Raw genomic sequence first — 24,253 nt, 5'->3', positions numbered from 1 at the left:
TTATGTGATAATATGAGGAAGTTCCGTCAAGGCAACTGAAGAAATTCATGCCGTGGAATCTTCTGATGATATCCTTAAGTAGTGGAGGACGGTCGTATTCTAATGTCAGTCGATCGTTGAGGGCACGAGCGTCGAGGCAAATCCTGATATTGCCGTTAGGCTTATGCTCTATAGCCAATGGATTCAAATATTTAGTTACGCAAGGCAAAATTATCCCATCATCAGTCATTTTATGGATTAGATCACGAACTTCTTCCCTATATTTTTTCTGGAATGGGATATGGCTTTATCTGGTAAGGGGATAAGTCAGTTACATTGAGATGATACTCATAACCAGCTATCTCTCCAGGCTTATCATCGAACACACATGAATATTTCTGTAAAACTTCATTCTTAGCCTCCTCTAGTTTCAATTTGATTTCTGGGTCTTCAACCACACTGGCTATTGACATTACATAATCTGGACCTATTATGGAGTTCTCCTCAAACAGGGACTCTACACTGTCCTCAATCTGGTCACCTCTTCTACTGTCTGCTACGGCTGGCGCTTCCTCGCTTGCAGCAGGCTCTCTGTAGTCACCACCGGCTTCTTCAACACGGGCTCCATTCTCTTGAACTTCCAGGTCGCTTCGTTCTACCAGCTGTAGTTCTACGGAATCATTCTTCAATTTCACGAGGTTGGCATCATAATCAATGGTTCCCTTATATTTGATCATAAAATCTGATCCAAGAATCAGGTTGAAGTTAAGGCATGAAACTACCAGAAATATGTGTTCGAATGAATGGCTATTTCTTTCAAATTCCAAAAATGCCTGTTACATTTAACTGCTTTACCAGGAACTATCCCTCTTACTTTAATCTGAGCTGCAGGTAATAATAAAATGTTACTCCGATTTTTAAGTGAGTCCACAAGTCTATCAGAAATTAAAGAGGCTTGTGCTCCAGAGTCAATGAGCGTAATCACATGCAAGTTGCCTGTGCGTACAGTAATAACAGGTAATGAACGAGTAATTATTGGCCTTTGTGTCTGTGCGTCTTCAAGCAACAATTCAGAATCATCAATGTGCCAGTAATTGATGACATTAATACAATAATCCGACATCTCGTCCTCATCGTGATTTACAGTCAATCTCCTTACTGTGTGATCAGCGGTTTTTTTTTTATCGCGCCTGTTGATTCGGGGTCAGGCGATCGTTGCTCTCTCGGTCCGAATTGGCGTTGGTATTCCAGGGACGTGGCTCCAGGTTCATCAGGATTGCAGTTTCTTTCCCTGACGTATTCCTGTGTATCCCTCCATCTTCTTTCTAAGTTCCGTCTTCTGGACTCGCGATTTGCTTCAGGAGTGCTCTCATGCTGTCTCCATGAATTCCTTGGTCAGTAAGGATGTCTGTCCTGATTCCTCTGACGTCTAAAATTTCGGAATCGTGTTGGGTTGGTAGAGATTGTTCGGCCTTCTTCCCGTGGCCTGGGTTCCTCTCTCTCCGGTGGTTTTATCTCCATAGAGTTTGTACTTATTTCTCTGTTTCTGCTGCTCTTCGGAGTAGATTGGGTATTAGCTATGTCTAGTCTGCGCAAAGTAGCGTCAAAATGCTCTAATGCAGGGCCTCTCAAACGCCCAAAATCTCACGCGTGCAGACAGAGGCGCAACATCTCCGTGCACTGTGCATCGCTGCCGCTCGGCATGGCTCGGATCAATGCTTCGTCTCTGGGCTACTCGGCTAAGCTCGGCTCAACTCGCCTATACTCGGCTCAAGTCAGCCCGGATTTGGAGCGCTACGGCGCAAGTGGGGCAGAGGGAGACAGGCAGAGCGAGCGAGACAGGTGTGAGGAAAGAGAGAGTAAGCGCTATCGCTCCAAATCGAGGAGTGGGGGTCTGCACTCTGGTCAACCAAGCCAAGTCGTCTTTTGCACCGTGCACAGTGCATGCACCACGCGCATGCACCCTGAGAGGCCCTGCTCTAATGTTTTAATATTGGCAGCGACTAATATCTTCTGAACATGAGGCGGATATTGAAGAGTCAGAATCTGAATGAGTTCAATATCTGGCAAAGGCAGATCCAAGAATCGTAATTTCTTTAATTGCATTAGGAAATTATCTGAATACCGAGAAGTATTGAGCGAAGTGTTGTATTTCCTAGCGTATAATTGCACCTTGAGGAGATGTTGTGTCTCAGCGTCCCAGAACCTTTTATGAAGAGCCTGTTTGAAGTCTTCATAGTTTTTAAAGCTGCTCTTAAAAGCTATGAACCATGATAAGGCTCGTCCTTCTAGAAGCTTAGATACGACTCTAAGTTTTCGGTCGTTTTCTACCCTATTTTCTTGCAGGTAATCTTCAACATTCAACAGGAATTCTCAGGCGGTGTACTCGTCACGTCCTGAAAATTTTACCGGTTTGTCATCCTGTATTTTGATGAGGGTTGTTGTGCTATGTATTTCCCTCGACGAACCAGGAATTGTGACGTCAGTCGGAGGGTCTCTTAATTTCATTTGATTGACCTCTTCGGACAAATTCTCAATTTTGGAATTAATTGAGGCATCTAAGCCTTTAATTCCATTTTTCAAGTCAGCTTTAATAGCTTGCACGTCTTTACAGAAAGCAGCTATCTGTGTATGAGTGCTGTCTAGCTGTCCTGTAATACGCTTGTCAAGCTCTCCTTGAGTACTTTTAATTAACCCTATCTCACTCCGTAATTTGCCCACATCATCCTTTAATGCATCTCGAAGGTTTTTCTGAACCTGAGCTAGCTTTACTTGAGCTTGCGAGATGTTACCATGGGATTCTTGAAATTCCGTTTGTGAGTCTCTAAGTCGATCCCTGTACTTTAATTGAAATTTATTACACCTTGTATCGTACGGTGTACTATCTATTATGGTTATGGTGTTCAAATAGGGTGTTCTGAGTCCATTGTGGCTCCAATCGGTATTTATTATGTCTCGTATCGTGGCTCCAAACGAGCCCTTCACGTTCCGGGCACCATCTATTATGTCTATCCTCTCTGTACCGGGAAATGATTTTGGGCTTTGAGCATGGGAAGGATCTCAGGTTGTGTCCGGTGTTTTTTAGGAGCAGGTACATAGACGGATAGTATCGCAGGGCGAATAATAGATGGTAATTCTTTTTTCTATAAAATTTATTAATAATAGCCACAGATATATCACCCTGCACTTGCAACTCAATTTGGTAGTTATTATTTGCCAAAATGTAAAAAAAGATTTATGTTATGATTTTCTTGACGTCTGTTTGCTTGAGAATTTCAAAAATAATTATTGTTCTTCTATAGATCATGAATAGCCTACGGTCTTTCTAAATGTTAAACCACACACATATTACTTAACACCTTGGAAATTGTCAGTTCATCATTTATGGTGCTGACCTACAGTCTTTCTAAATTTCGAAACACAAAATAAACACACACTTGTCATGGAAAGTGTGATAAATTAAATATTTGAACTCTTGCAGTATGTCTTTCAGTTTGTTGAAATTGAAAAAAGGAAACAAATAAAGCACTTCAATTAATTAATGACTTAGAAAGAAATTTACAGCAAAATATGAACTTTTAACTGACGATGAAATTATGAATTAATATCCACACGCAGCACTTGTAAGAACACTGTACTGAACAAAGTGCTTGGTAAAAAGTCAGTCAGTTGTGATTATGCACTCAGATTACAAGAAGATCTGCTTACTAATGTTGGAGTTGTGCTGTACGGTGTCTGGAACATTCCGCGGAGTGCGGACGAAGACTCAAAACTCAGCACCGGCGATGTTCAGTGAAGATATCACATCAATCTCCCTCGTTGACGTTCCTCGATGGGTACCATAACTGAAAAAACCATGTAAATCCCTCGTTGGAAGCGACGTTTAATGTAGCAGGATCTCGTAGCACTTTTGCCAAGATTTCCGTTGTTCTTGGAAGTAATGTCGGAACACGAAAAGTTCAATCAGCACTATTGAATTCACAAATATTTGTGGATATTAATATTACACACCGTCGTAATGCACAGTTCTATTTTTATATTGATTTAACGGCATTGAATTAACATTTACAGTCCATGCTTTAGATAATACAGTTTTTATATACATAGTTCATAAGCACTTGAAAACGTGATCTATCACAGTTTCTATCACAGTCTCTGAACAAATATTATTAACAGATTAAGGGGGTTTTATTGTTGTATTCACACCACACTAGTCTGTACTACTTAATATTATTGAAAAATGTCCTTAATGTTCACTGGATTTCTCACCGTAGTGATCGAAAGATCGAGACAGTGCACAATGAAAATAGTTAATTTTTACCCTGTTATGGGACGAATGTTGAGTAAATACAGTCTCACACAGTTCACTGGAAGGGCAATATGTCTTAGAAGTGGTTTTAAATTACGATTTCAGTTTACCACGTGCAATGATTTATATTGGCACAGTTTAGAATTATGTGGAATTACTACAGTTCACGGTGTCGTATTTTGGTCATTGAAATATTAGACACTTCAATTGTTACTTCCTATTATAGCTTCACCTTTATAATAAACTTGCAAGTATTATATCACGCTAATTCACCTTGAAAAACGTCTAGAATCTTACAGTCGTCGCGACGCGACGGGAACTTCACGCACGGTACGACGTCCTTTTACTATTACAACAGCGTTTGAGTACGGCCACTATTATGTCCTCGCGAATCGCGGTGGAGCATACTTTCTACACACACTGTGCACACATGACTCTGTACACGGGACTGCACTGACTATGGCCTTGGTCCAGTGGCCTATATATACACGTCTGGTGGGCAGTGCTTGGAATCAGGTGATGAGGGGCGAGTATTTCTCCCAAACTTTAAATTGTCATATCTCGGAAACCACTGGATGGATTTACTTCAAATTTGCAGGGTTTTACTTCCAGAACATTAGCTATAATTCGGTGTTGGTCTTGTGTTAATCGGTCTAGGCATTAAAAAGTTTGTAAAAATATAATCGAGAAACTTTGGTAGGGGAAGTAAGCTTCAGGCGGCGGTGACTTCACTTTACCCTGCTTGACTCGCCTTCTCCCTCGTGTCGTGCAGTAGGTATGAGAACATTCTCTCATACAGCTGTTCATGCAGTGGAACTGAATTGTATGCTAGAAAATAAAATTTATGATTTATATGTGCCAGGGTCTATGCCTTCCTGGTACGTTGTGTATGTATGTATGTATGTATGTATGTATGTATGTATGTATGTATGTATGTATGAGGTACTGCACGGCATCCTCAGTGATGAGATATTTGAAAGATAACTGAGTTGTTATAGTGTATGTTTATTTCAATAGCAAATTGTAGTGCTGAAAAAAAAAAAAAAAAAGTCACATAAAACAGATTAAAAGATATGAGTATCAATAACATCACTTTTTGTGTGTGGAGAATACAGTCACATTAGATTTGGTTGAAAATAAAAATTGGAACTGAATTTTCAGTCACCTTGTTGATTTACTGTATGTTAAATTTTCAAAATAAGATTTAGCTTCATCACTGAGGTTTTTCAACACCATAAGGTCTTTGTATGTAAGAAGAGTAATGGGTAAAAGCTCTTCATGCAGATGACCAGGAGCCTGAATTCATGATGGTGAAGATTTTGAACTGGGAATATATTCTTCTCCGGAGCCACTGATGCGGTCAGACATTTTCTGTTGTAAGCCACCTGATATTAAATAAAGTATGGATCATCCTGTCTTATAAAGAAACCTATTGTTGGTCACAAAGAAACAAACTTAAATGGTTGTGGTCACTTGTGTGCTTTCATAATTTCATCAAGAATATTCCCAATAAAAGTCTCTTGGTTTATAATACCTGTATACTGTATACAGTGAAATCTCCGTAGAACGGTTATCGATACAACGATTATCCCCTCTATAACGATAAAACATTGTGGTCCCGGCATAAAACCCATTGATACAATGTTATTTTTTTCTCGTTGCAATGATACTCTCTCTAACGAAAAATCTCTCTACTTCGATCCATTTTACAGTTCCCTCCAACGAACATCCTATCTGTACTATGATGATTTAAGCACAAAAATTATCAGGACCATATGTAACTGCGTAATGAAGAACGAACTTTTCAATTGCGTAAGCAAGGAAGCAAGTGATTACTGTATACTGTAGGGTAGCTGCTTTATCTGAGGATAGGTTTATTGTGCAACTCTAGGAATTCACCAGGTATAGAATTCCAAGAAGGTCTAGAAGGAATGCATACCTTTTAGCATTTAAACAATAATACAGTAGCTGTAGAATTGCTATTAGAACACCTCCAGTCCTCATACCTTTTATAGTTTGTATTGAAACTATTAGAAACATCATTCGCCCAGGAACGTTAGCTGTTCGTCTAGCCGCTAACATAATTGCAGGTCACCTTCTTTTAACTCTTTTAGGGAACACTGGACCTTCTTTGGTTCTCTCTACACTCTCTATCCTACTTATGTCTCAGATACCTTTAATAACATTAGAATCAGCCATAGCTATTATTCAGTCATATGTTTTTGCTTTTTTAGCCACCTTTTATTCTAGAGAAGTAAGTTATGGTAACACATTCAAATCACCCATATCATTTGGTTAACCCAAGACCTTGGCCTCTAACTGGTACTGTACATTGTTTTCTACATTCCAGCGACTGTTGTCATTGCCGCAGTCATGTTTTTTTTTTTTTTCCCCTGGAGAGGTAGTGCAGGTGTTTTGAAGTGCTATTTCCTGTATTGTATGAACATTACTGTATTATTTACAGCATGGCTCCACATTGCTGGAAACAAATAAGTCTACAGCAGAAATTAATGATAATGAACGAAATAGATGGGGGAACGAAACAGACACAGCAAGAAAACACGGCTTTTCGCAATCGACAGTGGCTAGGTTTTGGAAGAAAAGAAAAGAGATCAAGGAAATGTTAAAATCAAATGCTGTAAATCCTGGAAGAAAGTGCATAAAAACTGCGACGTACAGAAACGTTGATGCTACAACATTGAAGTGGTTCAATGAGAAAAGAGCCCTCAAAATTCCAATTAATGGGCCACTACTTTGTGCCTAAGCTAGAAAGTTTGCTAACCTGTTGGGTGTAGATGACTTTAGAGCCAGCAATGGGTGGCTTATAGTAAAACCTCGTTAATTCGAAGTCGTTGGAATTCAAAAATCGGACTTCGAATTACGTAATTTCGAATTAACCGCCAATTCACAATTCAGAAATAACAACCCTTGCCACGTTACGAAATATTCCAAGGTCCGTTACTGCATACAGTTAACCTTGATTCACAGTTTATACGTTTCAAATTCCATGAAAAAAGAACTATTTCCAAAATGTATCCAAAAAGGTGCATTTACAGTATTCAAATAATGCATTTGCATGTCTCACTGGCAAATATAACCTCACGCAACGAAAAAAAAAAGAAGAAAGCACAATTCAAAGACGAGGAGAAATCTTTGCTGGCTCCCATGTGCAAGTGCTTTATTCATTGGAGTACTATACTGTATGCATTTTTGATGCTTTGTATTTACACAGAAAGTACCCGATGCCCTTAAAATCAAACTTTCCTATGACTCTATCCTTGTACGATTTCCTGCCATGGCACTTCTCTCGTACTTCAGAAATGTAAACACTTGCCGCGTCACAAAGTATTTTAAGACCCATTAATACATGTAATCACCTCGATTCACAGCTTAAACCTTTCCAATGCCATGGAAAAACTATTTCCGAAATGTATCCAACAAGGTGCATTTACAATGTCCAAATAATGCACTTGGATAAACCACTGACGAACATAACCTCACGCAATGAAAGAAAAAAAATCACACAATTCATAGACGAGGATAAATTATGCTGGTTCCCCTGTGCAAATGCATTATTTTTTGGATATCTGTACTGGCATGGAAAGTGCCCGACGCCCTTAAAACATTGTAGCTTATCGAACTTTTCTATGATGAGGAGATTAAGTTTTCGCTTCCATGTGCATTGCAGTTGCAACACACTACAGTGATCCCCATCCCCCACCCTTGTACGATTCTCCGGCTGGCACTTTCTCCTTCAAAACCATAAGACCGTTTGGGCTCGCATTAAAATAAAGCAATGCGGTTTCATCGGCAATGACAGTATTGTTCGGTGCCTACGAATTTATTATATGAGCCACGCTTTTTCGTCAACTGTCGGCATCGCCAGTGTTCGCGCATTCTGTTTTCCCGCACACTGCCTGTTGCGTGATATTACGGTGTTCCTTAAAAGGTTGAATACAAAAGAATTCCGATTTCATTCAACTTGGCAATCATGAAGCGCACTGTAGACCCACCGAAGTGAGTGTAAGTGCGGAAAGCTACCCCTCCGCGTTCCGGAACACGCGTTCTATTATGACGCGGATACATTTTGAGTTGAAATTACTCTGTAACATACTATTGTTTTAAAATGTAAAGGCAGTTTCCAATTAAAAGTCTGAATTTCGGTAGTGGGGCCGACATTGTACTTCGAATTACAAATTATCCGTATTTCGAATTAAACAATTTAAATAACATGCAAAACTGTATCTCATGTTTCTGGGAACGAGAGCTTCTTCGAATTACGTGGGATTTTGAATTAACCAATTTCGAATTATCGAGGTTCTACTGTATTAGGTTTAGAGATCGTCATGGTATAACTTTTAGATCAATTCAAGGAGAAGAGAAGTCTTCTGCGACAGGTGACGCTGATCACTGTCAAAGTTATTCAGTGAAAGAAATAGCACAAAAATACACACCAGAAGATACCCATAATGGTAACGAGTCTGGGATTTTTTATCAACTTCTCCCTGAGAAAACCTTGTCTTTGAAAGGAGAGAAATGCAGTGGAGGCAAAAATCCAAGCAACGTTTAACTGCTCTCCTGTGTGTGAACCAGACAGGAATGCTCAAGCTCTGGCCATTTTTAATAAGAAGTCTTAAGCCTAGATGCTTCAAAAATGTTAAAAGTTTGCCAGGTAAGTCATTTTAAAATCACTCTTTGCAAAATTACATGTGTAAAATTTTCCGATTCTTATTTTTATATGTACTGTACTGTACTGTACTGTACTGTACACTGTGCCTATATACGAGTTTTCTCATTTTAAATTTTAGTTGACTACAACGCAAACAAGAGGGTGTGGGTGACCGATACTATGTTCTCAGAGTGGCTTCTGAAACTGGATGCTGAAATGAAGAAGAAGAAAACGAACATCACATTCATTGTGGATAATTGCGCAGCTCACAAGCAACTACCGGTCCTGCAACATGGGGAGGTCTTCTTCTTCCCGGCATATTGTACCTCGATCCTGCAACTTTAGATATGTGAATAATATAGCGTCTTGCGGGATACTTCAGAACCAACTTGCTCGAGAGGATTATCACAAACTTAGAAAGAAATCTGTTAAATGCGCAACAGGTTAATATAAAACAAGCATGTGACATGACAACTATAAGCTGTCAACGAGTGAAACCAGAGACCGTGAGGAATTGTTGGAGAAAGGCAGGATCAACTGAAGAAGAGGTTGACTGCGACGATTTTGAGTATGACGTGAGTGTGAAAGTACTGGGTAGTGTTGTTCTTTCTAACTTTGGTGAACAGCTTGGTGAGAATAAGAATGCTCCAGCGTCGGAAGAATACCTTTCGCTTGATGATGAAATCTTTGTGTTCTCTGAACTCATGGATGAAACAATTGTGGAGGAAATTCAGGGAATCCAGGCGGTAGATGAAGGAGAAGAAGGAGAGGATGAAGGAGAACGATATAATGAACCATTGCTTACTCTTCCACAAGCTGTTGCATCTTGTGAAGCACTGTAGAATTTTCTATCGAGTGTTCCATGTGTTACACATGATAGATATCATTTTTGATCTGTATTGATGATATTTGATTGAAATAATAACAATAAGTTAATTTATTAATTTGACCACCTAATCAATACAATAAATCCTGTTTGTTGAATTTCATTGACATTGACATTATTTTAATGTTGACATGGTCAAGTGACAAATAAAGTCAAGATTATGTTTTAAAACATACGATTTTGATCGTCATTCTCGTCGTTATCTAATTCTAACCGCTAGTCGGTCAACATCATTTTATAGCAATTTTAGCACTTGTCTATAACAAACTGTTGCTTTATTCATTTTACTTACAATAGTGTCTTACAATGTCAATATTGCAATTACTTTCACCAATCGTCAACTTCTTACTCATAGCAATATCTTTAAAACCAACAATGTACTAGTCCTTACCATATGTTAAATTTTTAAGTCTCTTCAAGGTTTTTTATAAATTAGTTTTAGTTTACTTATATGTAAATCAAGTGCCTGATTTTATTTCAAGGTTAAACCCATGGCTGATGATGCCTGTATGTAAGGCGAAACATGTACCATTTTAATTAACATGTCAATGTAATTCAACAAAGACAATATTTATTGTATTGATTAGGTGGTCAAATTAATAAATTAACTTATTGTTATTATTCCAATGTTCCATGTGTTCTAGAAAATCACTTGGTGAACCTCGACGCGATCAGGTCTTTGTGTGTTTCACTTTCTGTAAAGAAAACTGTCAAACAGAGTACCATTTCAGATTTCTTTAAGTGAAGTAGTTTACAATAGTGAAGTGATGCATAGTGTGAATAACAGGTGCTGCAAGTGTACGAAAATGTAATTACTTCACATTGTTAACATGACTGTACTCTGCTGAATGTAGGTAAGATACAGTACTGTAATTTCATATTTCTTTCTGTGTTTCTGTTCTTGCAAATCGTATACACTGTGTTTGTAGTAATTAAATTAAATTAAATGGTACCATATGGTAAGTAATTAATGTAATTCAATTTCCAGGTTTTAATCTGTTCACCAATTGACATGAGAAGGTGTTAATCCAAATTCTCTTTACAACGATAACTCCTCTACAGCAATATTTTTTTTTGCATCCTCAAGGTATCGTTGTATCGAGATTTCACTGTATAAATAACTGCATAGTCTTTGGTGGTGCTATTTGAGGATCCAACCAGTCTCTGGGCTGATGACCTAACGGACATACTGTATATAAGGGGTGATCAAAAAGGTTCCGTTCGACAGCTGTACGGTCCTGAATCAGGACGCCAATCAGGCAAAGTTGCCGTGAGCATTGAGGCACTCATCCCACTGATGCATGAAGTTGAAGGTCCCCGTGTTGCGTGAAGAAGTCCGTAACCGCCTGCTGCACATCCTCGTCCGACAGGAAATGTTAAACCTTCAAGGCCTTTTTGAGGTGAACGAAGGCATGATAATCGCACAAATGGTTATGCGCCAGTCCGCTCTAATCGCCTCATCCTTCGCGCGCTTGTTGTTTGTAATGGATGAGGCTGGCCTCCTCAATCGACTGATGTCTTGTGGCGAAACACTACCAGCACGAAACTTGGTGCACGATTCCACAATGATGGTTTTCGACAAACATGCTGCCCCATACTCGGTCTTCATTCTCCAATGGGATGTCCTCCGGTGTTTTTCCGTCGGCAGCCAAGAACAGAATAACAGCACATTGGTCCTCTTTGGACGCATTTGGTAATAATGGTACCGTAGTGCACATAGCCAAATTTAACACACACACCTCAACACGACACGACTGCCACACTAGTCCCTTTGCCTACATGTCTGTGTTTGTATACCTGCATTGGAGTCACACTATGTTGCATGTCCACTGCAGCAACGCCCTCAAACGGAAACTCTTTGATCACGTCTTATACATCTTCCAAATTCTGTATAGGACTGTGCTCAAGGAACATTAAAACGTCTGACAAACAAACAAAAACAATTTTTTTTTTTTCACTGTTAATATCATAGAACACTTAGTGGAGGAACTGAAAAATAACATAACTTTTATTCTGCATCCAACAATATTCACAATAAATTTTCAGTTCTTCTACTGACATATCAAATTAGTCATCCCTCATAACTGAAGCAAATTCATTAGCTATATAGAACTTATGCATTTTAAAAATTTTTTTTTAAGTCTTCAAGAAAATAAACTTCTTTGGAATCATGGAAAATATAATGTGAATCCCTTTCTTGGAAAGACTTTGTGTTCAATAATGTGTAGTGCAGGGTCCTGCATTGGGTCAAGCCAGGCTGTGTTTCTGGAAAACGGCTGCAGTTTCAGTGCACGGTTGCACTAGAGAGAGAGAGCAGTTCCAGGGCAGTTCTGGTACAGCAAGGTACTACCACTACAGTGTCGAAGCAAGTTGCTATTTCAGCAGAGTCAGCCCTGGTCAGGCACTACTAGCAAGCAGACTTGCTTTGCACTGACACCGGTTGCACATACAGCGCTCCTCGTTTCATCAACAGTATATGTAATGGCAAGCACTGGTTGAAAAACTTCTTTTTTTTTCTTGCTAGTGGCTTCACGTCGCACCGACACAGATAGGTCTTATGGCGACGATGGGATAGGAAAGGTCTAGGAATTGGAAGGAAGCGGCCGTGGCCTTAATTAACGTACAGCCCCAGCATTTGCCTGGTGTGAAAATGGGAAACCACGGAAAACCATCTTCAGGGCTGTCGACAGTGGGATTTGAACCCACTATCTCATGGATGCAAGTTCACAGCAGCGCGCCTCTAACCGCACGGCCAACTCGCCCGGTTTGAATAAACTCCCCCCCCCCCCCCCGCCCTTTGTATAGTTACATTTAGTATACAGTTCTCACAAAAGTATACTTCTAGTACATGTTCTGTTACGAACTTATTGCAAATATTGCTAGACTACATAACATTAATAGGAACTATGCTTAACTTGCTTTCTTTGTGCTGTCTCTCATACTGAATAAATGTAGATTATTGTTCATGGGTACATGCCTCACAGGACAAGTTTTGAAGTATGTTTTCTCAATTTTTCCGAGAGATTAGAACCATTGTGTAGCATTTTCAGGTAAATGTCGATTTATCTTCATCAAGTACAGCTGTTGAGAAACAGAGAGCTAAGTATGAAGATCTGTCAAACAACTCCATCTTCATTTACCATACATGGAGATTTTTAAAGAGATCTGTTCTTCTACTGCTTATTCCACATCCCTGTAGAGATAACTGGTTTGTTCGAAATGTGCATTTGGCCCTGTTTTATGGCTGGATCCCTTTCCTAATGCCAACCATATGTGGAGAGATGAAAATCACTATTATGAGTGTTTGTGATAGTTGCTAGCATGGTGTGCTGTGTGAATATGAAGAGCAGTGTGCTGGGACAAATGCAGATAACCCATTCCCGAGCCAGAGGAATTAACAAGACACAATTCAAATCATCAACATGGCTGGGGATTGAACCTGGGACCCTCTGTACTGAAGGCAAAAAACACTCACCATTCATCCAAAGACTTTCTGAAGAGTTCTGTGTCCAAGTCGAATTCTGTAGCCTTGTCAATTAGAACATCATGAATGTTTTTCCCTATATGTGGCTCACCCTCGGGCAACTTGACGTTACATGTAACTCTACTTTGAAGTTTCCATTGAAGGAGATAATGTGCATTTAAAGTGTTGTAGGCATAGTAGTTGCACGTGTAATTGTCCGTCATCCATCAGTCGTAAAAGTAATACACTATTCTTCTGACACACCTACCAGTTGTACCTCCTGAAGCATATTGGCCTGTACCTCCTGAAGCATTTTGGACAATGCTCTGGATACACTGCCCAGATGTGGAACTAATTCTTCAGCATTCGCCCTTCCATGTGTCATGCTCACGTCTGTAGCAGTTTTGATTAAATTTAGCAACCGATGGCCCTGCAGGGTCTAAAAGGATTGAAAGTTACAGTGCACAAAATTTCACAGAAGGCTTTTTCACTGGCTTTCTGGCATCATTTGTAGGGCCAGTCAATTGGCATAAGGAATAAAGTGCATCACTCATTGAACAGCGAATTTTTAATAATAGGAAAATTGAAGCGTTATATCTTACAACTAATAAAACAAACATGTAATAGAGATAAAAGGCAACAAGAAACTTAGGTTATTCTGTGACTGCTGGGCTGATTGGCTCAGACGGTGGAGGTGCTGGCCTTCTGACCCCAACATGGCAGGTTCGATCCTGGCTCAGTCTGATGGTATTTGAAGGTGCTCAAATACGTCAGTCTCGTGTTGGTAGTTTTACTGGCACATAAAAGAACTCGTGCAGGACTAAATTCTGGCACCTTGGCATCTCTGAAAACCATAAACTTAGTTAGCAGGACATAAAAACCAATAACATTAATTAATTTTTGCTAGTTGCTTTACGTCGCACCGACACAGACAGGTCTTATGGCGACGATGGGACAGGGAAGGGTTAGGAGTGGGAAGGAAGCGGCCGTGGCCTTAATTAAGGTACAGCCCCAGCATTTGCCTGGTGTGAAAATGGGAAACCACGGAAAACCATTTTCAGGGCTGCCGACAGCGGGGTTCGAACCTACTATCTCCCGAATACTGGATACTGGCCGCACTTAAGTGACTGCAGCTATCGAGCTCGGTAACATTAATTAATTATCATTCTGTGATGTGATATTACTTCCGCAATTGTGCTTCACTAAATGTTTGATACTGTTTGCAGAAATGCATGTTTCAATTTCCATATACCTTTTGCATCAAACATTTAAGGGTCAGTCAAGTGAAAACCGAACACCTGCTACAACGTGACCATGAAATGGTTTTATTCAAAAATAATTACCACAAGCATTAATACATTTATCCCACTGAGAGACGAGACAATCAGTTTCAGTTTTGTAGAAAGAGGTAGGTTGCTGACGAATCGACAACTGCACCCACTTTTGCGCTTCCTCATCCAAATGAAACCAACATCCATGAATGTCTTTCTTCAGGTCACCAAAAGTGTGAAAATTAAAAGGAGGAATATCCGGGCTGTATGTTGAAGTGTTTCCCAACCAAATTGCTGAAGCATGGCCTTTGCCAGATAGGAAGTATGGGGGCGAGCATTATCATACAACAGGATGACTCTGACAGCATTCCAGGGTGTTTTGACTTAATGGCACATCACAGTTTCTGCAAAGTGTCTTCATAGCGTTGTGCATTGATTGTAGTTCCACACTTGAGGAAGTCGACAAGCAGAGATCCCATGCAGTCTGCTAGTTATGTATTAGAGATGAATGTGACCTGTTGTATGCGTAGGCTGTTACAAAATTAAACCAGCTGTGGTCGTTAAGTTGTTAGTGGATTTCTCCGGTACTTCAGAGGAAAAGCCAACTAGGGTAGATTGCATAGTTTTCAAACAGATTGGAAAACAGAAACAGCTGCTTGATGAAGAGTTTATTGTTGAAAAGTATAGAACTCTTATGATACATGAAAAAATCACCGATGAAGATGACATTAAACGTGATTTTGGGGATGATCCAGCGATATAGCTAGAAAATGAGATGACTTCAGAAATCAGTCCAGCATTATGTGGCAGTGACGAGAGCAGTGGTTCCTCTTATTATCCATCACCACCAAAGAAAAATAGATCAAAATTTCCTGAAGGTTACTTAGCAGAAGCTTACAAAATTTGGACGAAGCAGCCAAGGGAAAGTGATCCTCCACAATGGTGTCCTCCTGGTGTAGTCCTAAACATGTCCCCTAGTATCAAATTCACTACCGTAATGGAACAAAAAGACTAAAAACAAGACAGTTCTTCAAAACTTCAAAAAGACGCTGAAACGACATAGAAGAAAGAGGAAGGTGCTACAAGGAAGAATAAATAACGAGGTACGTGATCAGTTCATTGCAATACAAATACATGTAAATACACACAACCGAACATTACGAATCCGGGCGATGTCTTTTAAAGCACAAATTGATCTGAACAGTACATTCAAAGCTTCCAAATCATCGCGCAGCAGTTCAAGAGTGAAACAGTACTGTTTCTCACAAGTTCATGCATAAAGTTGGCAGCAGATTTGTTGGTGATGCTGCTGATATAGAAGACCAGAGCAGATAATGTAGATCAGTCAAGATTTTGTAGAGTTACGTTCTGGGAGAACTCTTGCCGTTAAGGGAGCAAAGTTGATTTATGGTACAGTGGGTTCAATTGCAGCGACCACCCATTCATACATGATAATGCCTGTTATTGTAATGGATGGCACCCTTCTTCCACACATGTATGTTCTTGTGATCTTAACTATAAAGATAGGAACTTTCCACCTAATCAGTACATTTATTTCTTATAAGGTACTTAAATTATTTTTACATAACAGTATCAGTTTCGATCCTATTTGTGGGTCATCTTCAGCTGCTGAAGAACCTTAGTCTTAATAAAAAACAACATATAATATTGAAACATTACCTATACTACTTATGAATGGGCAGTGCTAAATAACAATGATGTGTTGTGATAATAAAATATTCTTGAATGAGTAGCTTTGAAAGTCTAATATGTTCACCAGTTTGTTATGACACTGATCTTGTTCACACATATACTCATTCATTCAGTCCATTGTTACAATGTTGACACACTTATTTTAAATTAAAAACGTGTTGATGCTGAGTTACATGGTACTGTATTTTGTAAAATCCGTGTCAGTAGGAGGTTTGGTAATAAATAATGATGTATATTGATAAGCTTGTGCGATGTGATAGGCGCAAGTCGCGTGTTTTGAACAATAAATTTAAAATCTTCTTATGCTTAGCTCAGGGTCAAGTTGTTGGGTTTGATATCCCCTCTTCATAATCACACTCTGTTGGACTGTGTCAGGTAATCTAGGTGGAAGAAAGAAAAGAGTTTTACTGTTAAAGAATGTCTATGGAACGTGTTTTAAAGTTGAATATGCGTGTTACTTACTTGTTGTCTTGGTCTGTCATTTATGTGTTTGTCGGGAGTGCGCCGTACACTGCCCTCGTAATTTATGTTTTAAATTTCCATGTCATTTTTGATACTAGAAAATTTATGTTTATATTCTTCTATATGTTGTCCTATGGATGAAAACTGTTTATGTTTATAGCGTTGACATGTTCATTGTACCAGATAAAAGAGCTCCTGCCAGTACACCCGATGTACATATTAGACTTTCGAAGCTATTCTTTCAGGTCTATTTTATTACCACAACACATCATTGTAATTTAGAATTAGTCATTCGTAGTTAGTACAAGTAATGTTTTATTAACTCAGCATTAAGACGTTTTTAATTTAAAACAAGTGTGTCAGCATTGTAATACTAGATTGAATGAATGAGTATATAAGTGAACATCAAGATCAGTGTCATAACGAACTGGTGAATATTTTAGACTTTCGAATTTACTCTTTCAAGCATATTTTATTACCACAACACATCATTGTAATTTAGCATTAGTCATTCGTAATTAGTGTAAGTAATGTTTTAATATTAAGTTATATCTTGTTTTTATTAAGACGAAGTTTCTTCAGCAGCTGAAGATGACCCACAAATAGGATCAAAACTGGTACTGTTATGTAAAAATATTTTAAGTACCTTACAAGAAATAAATGTATTGATTAGGTGGAAAGTCCCTATCTTTATATTTGCGATCATATGAATCATCAATACGGATAATGAAGTTAATAGATTATAACATGTACGTTCTTGTCTCGGATCCCAGTGGGAAATTTCCAGTAAGCATGACACTTGAATTACCGAATGTGAAAGCATATGCTAGCAAATCACCAAACATGACAAAACGGGATTTGAAAGTGTTCCTCGAACAGGTGTATAGCCGTATTTGCACAGCAGAGGTCAAATTCTTCTTTTGGTTGATTCTTGTATAGCAAATAAATGTGATGCTCTATACAATGAGACAGTTCCAGAAGATGATGAATTTCACAAAAAGCTGATTCCTGAAAAATGTACTGGATTGGTACAGCCAGCAGATGTTTTCTTTTTCCGTCCATTCAGAAGTATGGTACGGTTCATCATAGATATGATAGTGTTATCGTCCACAGTTGAATTGTGGCAAAGAGAACAATTTCTTTGCATTCAGTCTTATGCGCACTTCCAATTTTCGGCAAATAGTTTCATACAATTTATCCGATTTGTTTTCTTCAAATGTGGTTACACAGATGAACATCCAGGATCATTTCGGATACCTTCCGAATACTGTTTCGAGAGTGGTTTAGAAGAAGAATGTTTCAAAGATGACTGTGTTCAGTGCATTCGATGTGCTCACTATGAAAGATGTTTATATCTAGACCACAGATTACTTATCAGCCTTCATGTTTTTCTGCACTTGAACTGCCATGGGTGCGTAATATATTTTATTTCCAGTATTTAAATGTTACTGATTGCATTTGCTCACCCCTCTACAATATTCAGCTGCGTTTGGACTAATCTGTGTGTACTCATAGTCTATATTTGGCAGCTCGTAGCTCCTATGTTTCATGCCCATAGTAGCTGTAATTTTCATGTTATGCATATTTCGATATTATCTGTTCAGCACACTATATAGATTCAAAATGTGCGCGGCAACAGTTGAGTACTCTTGCTTGTAAGCATAAGTTTGAGTGGTGTGAAATATTGTTATACTAGAGATACTAACTTAATTATGATAAATTGCTACAGTTTGTAAGTTCATTTTAACGTTTGATCAGTACTTACAAAGATCTCTATAAAAATGCCTGAGAATGATCAATTAAATGAATTTGGGCTAATTTTAATGAAATCTGTTCAAACATTGAACAGTTCATCTAAAATAGGTCTACTTCTCTTTGAGATAGCATCAGACTTTTTCTTCTAAATTTAGTATTGAGTACCGCCTGGTGTCCATGATTGTTAAGGCTTCAAATCTATATGGTTGGACAACATGGTTAGCCGGTTCGAGTCCAGTTGGTCGAAAAAATTTAACCATCAGAATCTTGGCTGGTGGGATAGGCGAGGTGGTGGCATACAATTTCTAATCACTAGACTGCATGCCAGAAGTCTGGATTCATTTTCGAACATTTCTGTGATGTTCATATGGAGTTAGGGCGAATGGCACTGTTAATGGTGATTCAACAGGAGTAGGCTATGTGCTGACACCAGATTTCACACTCTCCGTAACCTCATTATCGTCATCATCTCGCATCCAGATGCACAGGTCCGCCCATGGGCATTAATTAGGAAGACCTGCACCAGGCGAGCTGAAAATGTCCGTGGACACTCCCGGTTCTAAAAGCCATGTAATAAGTAAGTAAAAAGAATTTTCACCATGGCAAAATAGCTATGATCCTTGCAAGTTTATTACGTTGAATTACTGGGAATAAAATTTTATTTCCAAAATTATGGTTATTACAAGTTCAGAATGTACTTGTACTCAGCCATACCAAGAACCACTGCTTCTTTACGTCCGGTGCTTTATCATCAAGGCCTGTTGCCAGGTACAGTAGCGCACTAAAGCTGTGACTGCCCAGTCGGTCTGCCAATGTGTCCTTGGTGATAAAGTGGTTCCTTTCAGTCTAACATCTCTTGCCCTTAAAATGTTAATGCACATTTCATTCCTAATTCATCGTGTTGTTCTTTGGGTTTGTGGCACTCACCAGTTCTTCTCTAAAATTCCTCATGCCCTGCCAGTAATGCGAGACTCATGTGACCACTGTACTCGGTCCACTGATATGCCTGTTGCTCACCCTGCTGTCATCTACCAACTACTATAAACAAATACAGTACTAGCACTGCTTTGCCCAAGTGCAATCATATTTTGAGTATGTAATATCTGTTACCATTGTGCAAACAATGACTTGACTAACGTTTCTTCCCATATGTCATTGAGAGAAGATTGTAATTGTTAGGTATGATTTTAGTAACTTCTGCTAGTACCAGTGTCACCAGTTTTTACTTCTCAGGATATCAATGACATTAACTCTATGTACTTATTCTGTTAACAAAACTATTCAACAACCTGTGTAGCTTGTGTGCTCAATGTTAATAATAATATGGAGGTCGAGTCATAAGTCATGGCAACTATTTTTTTTCTCTTGTGAACGGGAGACAACACGGAAAATCTAAGATATGCATTTGGAAACTTACGGTATGTATTTGCGTATGATGCCACTAGATGGTGTATGTAAACAACAGTGTGGGTCTAAGCATGCCCCCAAGTTCAGTGTGTGAGTGAGAGCATCACAAAATGGAAGTAACAAGCAGGAACAACGATCGTATATTAAAATAGCAGTTCTCCACAGCAGAAGTGCATGCCATTGCCATGCAGAGCTACGGGAAGCATCAGGTGTGTGACTATGATCTAATCCCCAAAGTCAAGAAGCCATTACGCGGACAGCGGTTTGCTAACAAAGAGGACATCGTAATAGCATTTCGGAGAGAGGTGTCGCACATTAGCGATGCACATGCAGCAAATGGTATTCAGCGCCTGCCCCACCACTGGCAACGCACAGTGGAAACCTTGGGTGATTATTTCGAAGCTCTGTAACCAGTGGAGACCTGTCCTTTGTATGTAGTCTTGTGTATTTGCTGTCTATACCATAATAAAACAATGTTTACCAATGGCCTGTGTTCTGTCACTTTCCTACGAGAATCTCCTGAAGTCAGAATTTGTCGTCAGGCACTGTGCATAAGTTCATGCCCTATATTTCCAAATGCATATCGTAGATTTTCCGTGTGGTCTCCTGTTCATGAGAAAAGAAGTTGCCATGACTTATGACTCGATTCTTGTTTTTATGTTTATGTAAATCAATAGTAGTCCCAATGGCCGGCATATTTTCATAGTAGTCCTTCAGTAACTCTGTAATGCTATACTTTTATTATTAACAGGGCTCTAAGAAATGCAGAGGATGAGTGTGCTCACCTGAAGGAACTTAGAGAATGCAGTCAACAAGACCTTCAAGAATTGGCTCGCAAGTACAGTCAACAGCTGCAGAAAGTAGAGGAATTGTCCTCAAAGTTACAGGTAAAGCATGTGTGATGAAGAAGAAAGAATCAGAAAATATTTCTCATATGTAATATAGGATGAATATAAGTTAAATTTCAAACTTTGTTCATGAATATATTCGTTATTATGGTATCTTTTTCTTATGTGTATGGTAGAGGCTAAGATTGGGAGGGAATGTTTTGTAGCCCTGAGAAATGTGTCGACAGGGTGAGTTGGCCGTGTGGTTAGGGTCGTACCGCTGTGAGCTTGCATCCAGGGGATAGTGGGTTCGAACCCCACTGTCGGCAGCCCTGAAGATGGATTACGTGTTTTCCCATTTTCACACCAGGCAAACGCTGGGGCTGTACCTTAATTAAGGTAGTGGCTGCTTCCTTTCCACTCCTAGGCCTTTCCTACCCCGTTGTTGCCATGAGACCTGTCTGTGTCGGTGCGATGTAAAAAAAAAATAAAAAAGTAAGAAATGTATCATCTCTGTATTTTCTTAGTGCTGTAACTGGAAACCATGGTAATACATATTCATAATGACTGACAATCTTCTGTGGGTTCTCTCTACACCAGTCAGCAATGTCCAGCTGCTTGGCTAAATGGCATTCCTGCAATTCATTTATCATACACAACATTATTCTCCATCTTAGTAACATACAGTTTCCTACACACATCAGATGTTGTCACACAAAATAAAAAAATAAAAAATAATAACAATAGTAATTGTAATAAATTAATAAATTATGGTGTGTGTGTGTGTGTGTGTTTTTTTTTTCAAGCTGTCAGCGGACAGATAGCATGGAATGACATTATTATTATTATTATTATTATTATTATTATTATTATTATTATTATCAAAATCTATACAAGCAGTCAATCAATCAGTCATCAATGATCTGCATTTAGGGCTATCGTTTAGGTGGCAGATTTCCTATCAGTTGTTTACCTAGCCTTTTCTGAAACATTTTCAAAGAACTTGGAAATTCATTGAACATTTCCCTTGATAATTTATTCCATCCTATAAATGAATATTTGAACCAATATGCCCTGTTGATTGCAAACTTAACTTTATATTATGGTCCTTCCTTCTTTCAAAAGCTTCATTCAAGCTTACTCGTCTACTAACGCCATCTCTCCGCTGACTGCTTGAAACATATATATCTAACATAATTTATTAATTTCATCTCCGTGTTGATGATTTACATTGACAAAAAAGAATTAAAAAGATTGTTCTTCCTGATCAACACAACTCTTTTTACATGGATCAACTTTATTCAGTAGTAGCTTTGGCCCTGTTTTGGGCCATCTTTCAGCTTAATAGATAAACATGCATAAAAACTTAAAATACAAATTAGCATACATTAAAACTTATTGGAAAAACATATAGTAAAACATGGTGGTGGGGGAGTTAACATGATGTCCATTTTAACACATTGTTCGTTAAAATTTAGTTAGTCTGTATGAAGCTATCATTCTTCATTCTTGCTGATATATATTAACCCTCTACTGCATACTGTTGTGTTTAGGCAACAAATAACTTTTCACCTGTATAAATGGATATATTGTAGATGGAGGTAGTTTTACGGCACACCTTCAATCAATTAAACACATATCCCAGTGATGCCTTGTTTTTTTTTTTTTTTTTTCATAACATAAGACAAAACAGCCCTACAACCAAAGGTACCAACCACCGTTTATTTTATGCGGGCCCTCCCCATCACATTACCACAGGCTTCAGGAGTACCTCTGGCTCAACCTCAAAGACATTACCGACCTACGGTTCTGCAAGTTGTACTTGCGCCTTGCAGTACGTACCCATGGCCAGTAGGTAGTAATGTTCGGTCTTTGAATGTTAAAAGCTTAGCGTAAAATCGTGAAAAATCGTATATATATTCAACAATGGCAATCCACATCACATATGAGTGTTAAGCTATTAGCCCCAGTTAAGAATTGCTGGTACATCTAATACACTGAGCGTATGTTGAACATTAAAGCTTGAAATTTTCTTCACCAAACGAAAACGAAAAATAATTCATGCAGTAGAGGGTTAATACCGTACATTTACTGTATGTAAGTGAGAACAATTAAAAATATGATTATTAGACTAGTTTATGACTATTTGAAATACAATGTAATATGTTGTTCAATTTATAGTCTATCTTAACCCTCATTGAATATTAGTTTGACTGTCCAAGTTTATTATCAAATGCAATGTATATTGGTATATCTAAACTCTGTCCAAATTTCTGTAAAGTACAATCATATCACAATATGTCCATTTGGCTTGTTACAAACCTTGATTACATAATAATAGTAACAAGCATTACAAAGTGGGCAAATATACGTCTTTCACTACCAGGAAAGTTGATGGACATTGTTCTGTTTCTAACAGGAAATTATTTTATGGTTCTTAAAACAGTGGTGAATATTATTGAGTAGCCGAATTATTATACAATGAGCAGGGACATCTTTCAATTTCAGTTGTCATATAAATAGCCAAAGTTGTATGAGAGAATTCTAATAAATGAGAAATGTATCTTGAAAAGTGGCCGAAGGTAGAGTAGATAGATGTGTGTAAAAATATAGAAAAGAAAATATAAGTTAATGAACAAGATGGAAATATAGTTTACCTGTTATCCAATTTAAACTTACCCCCTCTTAATTTCTCAGAGCACCTGTAGGTGGTGTTAAATGTGAACTGTTCGTTGGTGTCTATCTGCTGCTTGCTTCTGTGTGAAACAGATGGGGAGGGGTCGGATGATGTAAGGATGGGAGGGACTTGTGGGTGGAGAACATGTGAGGGGATTGCGGCTGTTTGTTACTTTGCATGGCATACTTCTTTAAATATGTTGTGGAAATGGAAGGAATGACAGAATAAAAAAGTACTTTAGCCTCTTCCGTTGCTTCATTCAAATTATGTTCAGGATTGATGTACTGATACATATTTATAAAGCAGTCTTCCATCATATACTGTTGCAAGTGCGATAACAGGTATAACTTGAAAACAGTATTCTCTCACCCATTGGTAACTAATCTAGATATCAAGCTTGAATTATTATTATCATCATCATCATCATCACCACCACCATCATCATCATCATCATCATCATCATTTGTATATGATGATGATGCTTTTTGTTTTAAGGGGCCTAACATCGAAGGTCATCGGCCGCTTGTTCTTACTTGTATGTATAGCTGTGAAGTGTTACATCATGTCAGTATTTTTATTATTATTATTATTACGATACAATCACTTTGTGTGTGAGGTTATGTCATTAAGTATTAGTGTTATTATTATTTACGTAGTTGAATGATCGTATTGTGTGCGAGGTTACGAAACATGTGTTGTACATAGGGTGACCAGATGTCCTGCTTTTCGCGGGATACTCCTTTTTTTTAACACCCTATCCTGCGGTCCGCGAAGAGGCTTGAAAATTGTATAAATATCCTGCTTTTTATAAAATATCCTGCAAAATACTGTGAAA

The 24,253-nt window shown here is 38.6% G+C and overlaps 1 protein-coding gene across 6 annotated transcripts in view; it reads left to right on the top strand.

The window, feature by feature from the left end:
- The window catches only part of LOC136864441 (sarcolemmal membrane-associated protein), a 700,905-nt gene that overhangs the window by 319,589 nt on the left and 357,063 nt on the right, over positions 1-24,253 (top strand). For all 6 annotated transcript variants that reach the window (XR_010859312.2, XM_067141439.2, XM_067141440.2 and 3 more), the window contains one exon: positions 20,666-20,801. Coding sequence is in view for 5 of the 6 variants with exons in the window: in XM_067141439.2 (XP_066997540.1) it covers positions 20,666-20,801 (136 nt within the window). In the remaining variant the exon portion in view is untranslated. The remainder of the gene's footprint in view (positions 1-20,665; positions 20,802-24,253) is intronic.

The sequence above is a fragment of the Anabrus simplex genome, chromosome 2, assembly GCF_040414725.1.
Source record: "Anabrus simplex isolate iqAnaSimp1 chromosome 2, ASM4041472v1, whole genome shotgun sequence".
In the NCBI taxonomy this organism is placed as follows: Eukaryota; Metazoa; Arthropoda; class Insecta; order Orthoptera; family Tettigoniidae; genus Anabrus; species Anabrus simplex.
Note: the sequence above shows the minus strand (reverse complement) of the source record. Positions and strands in the feature narration are given on the sequence as shown.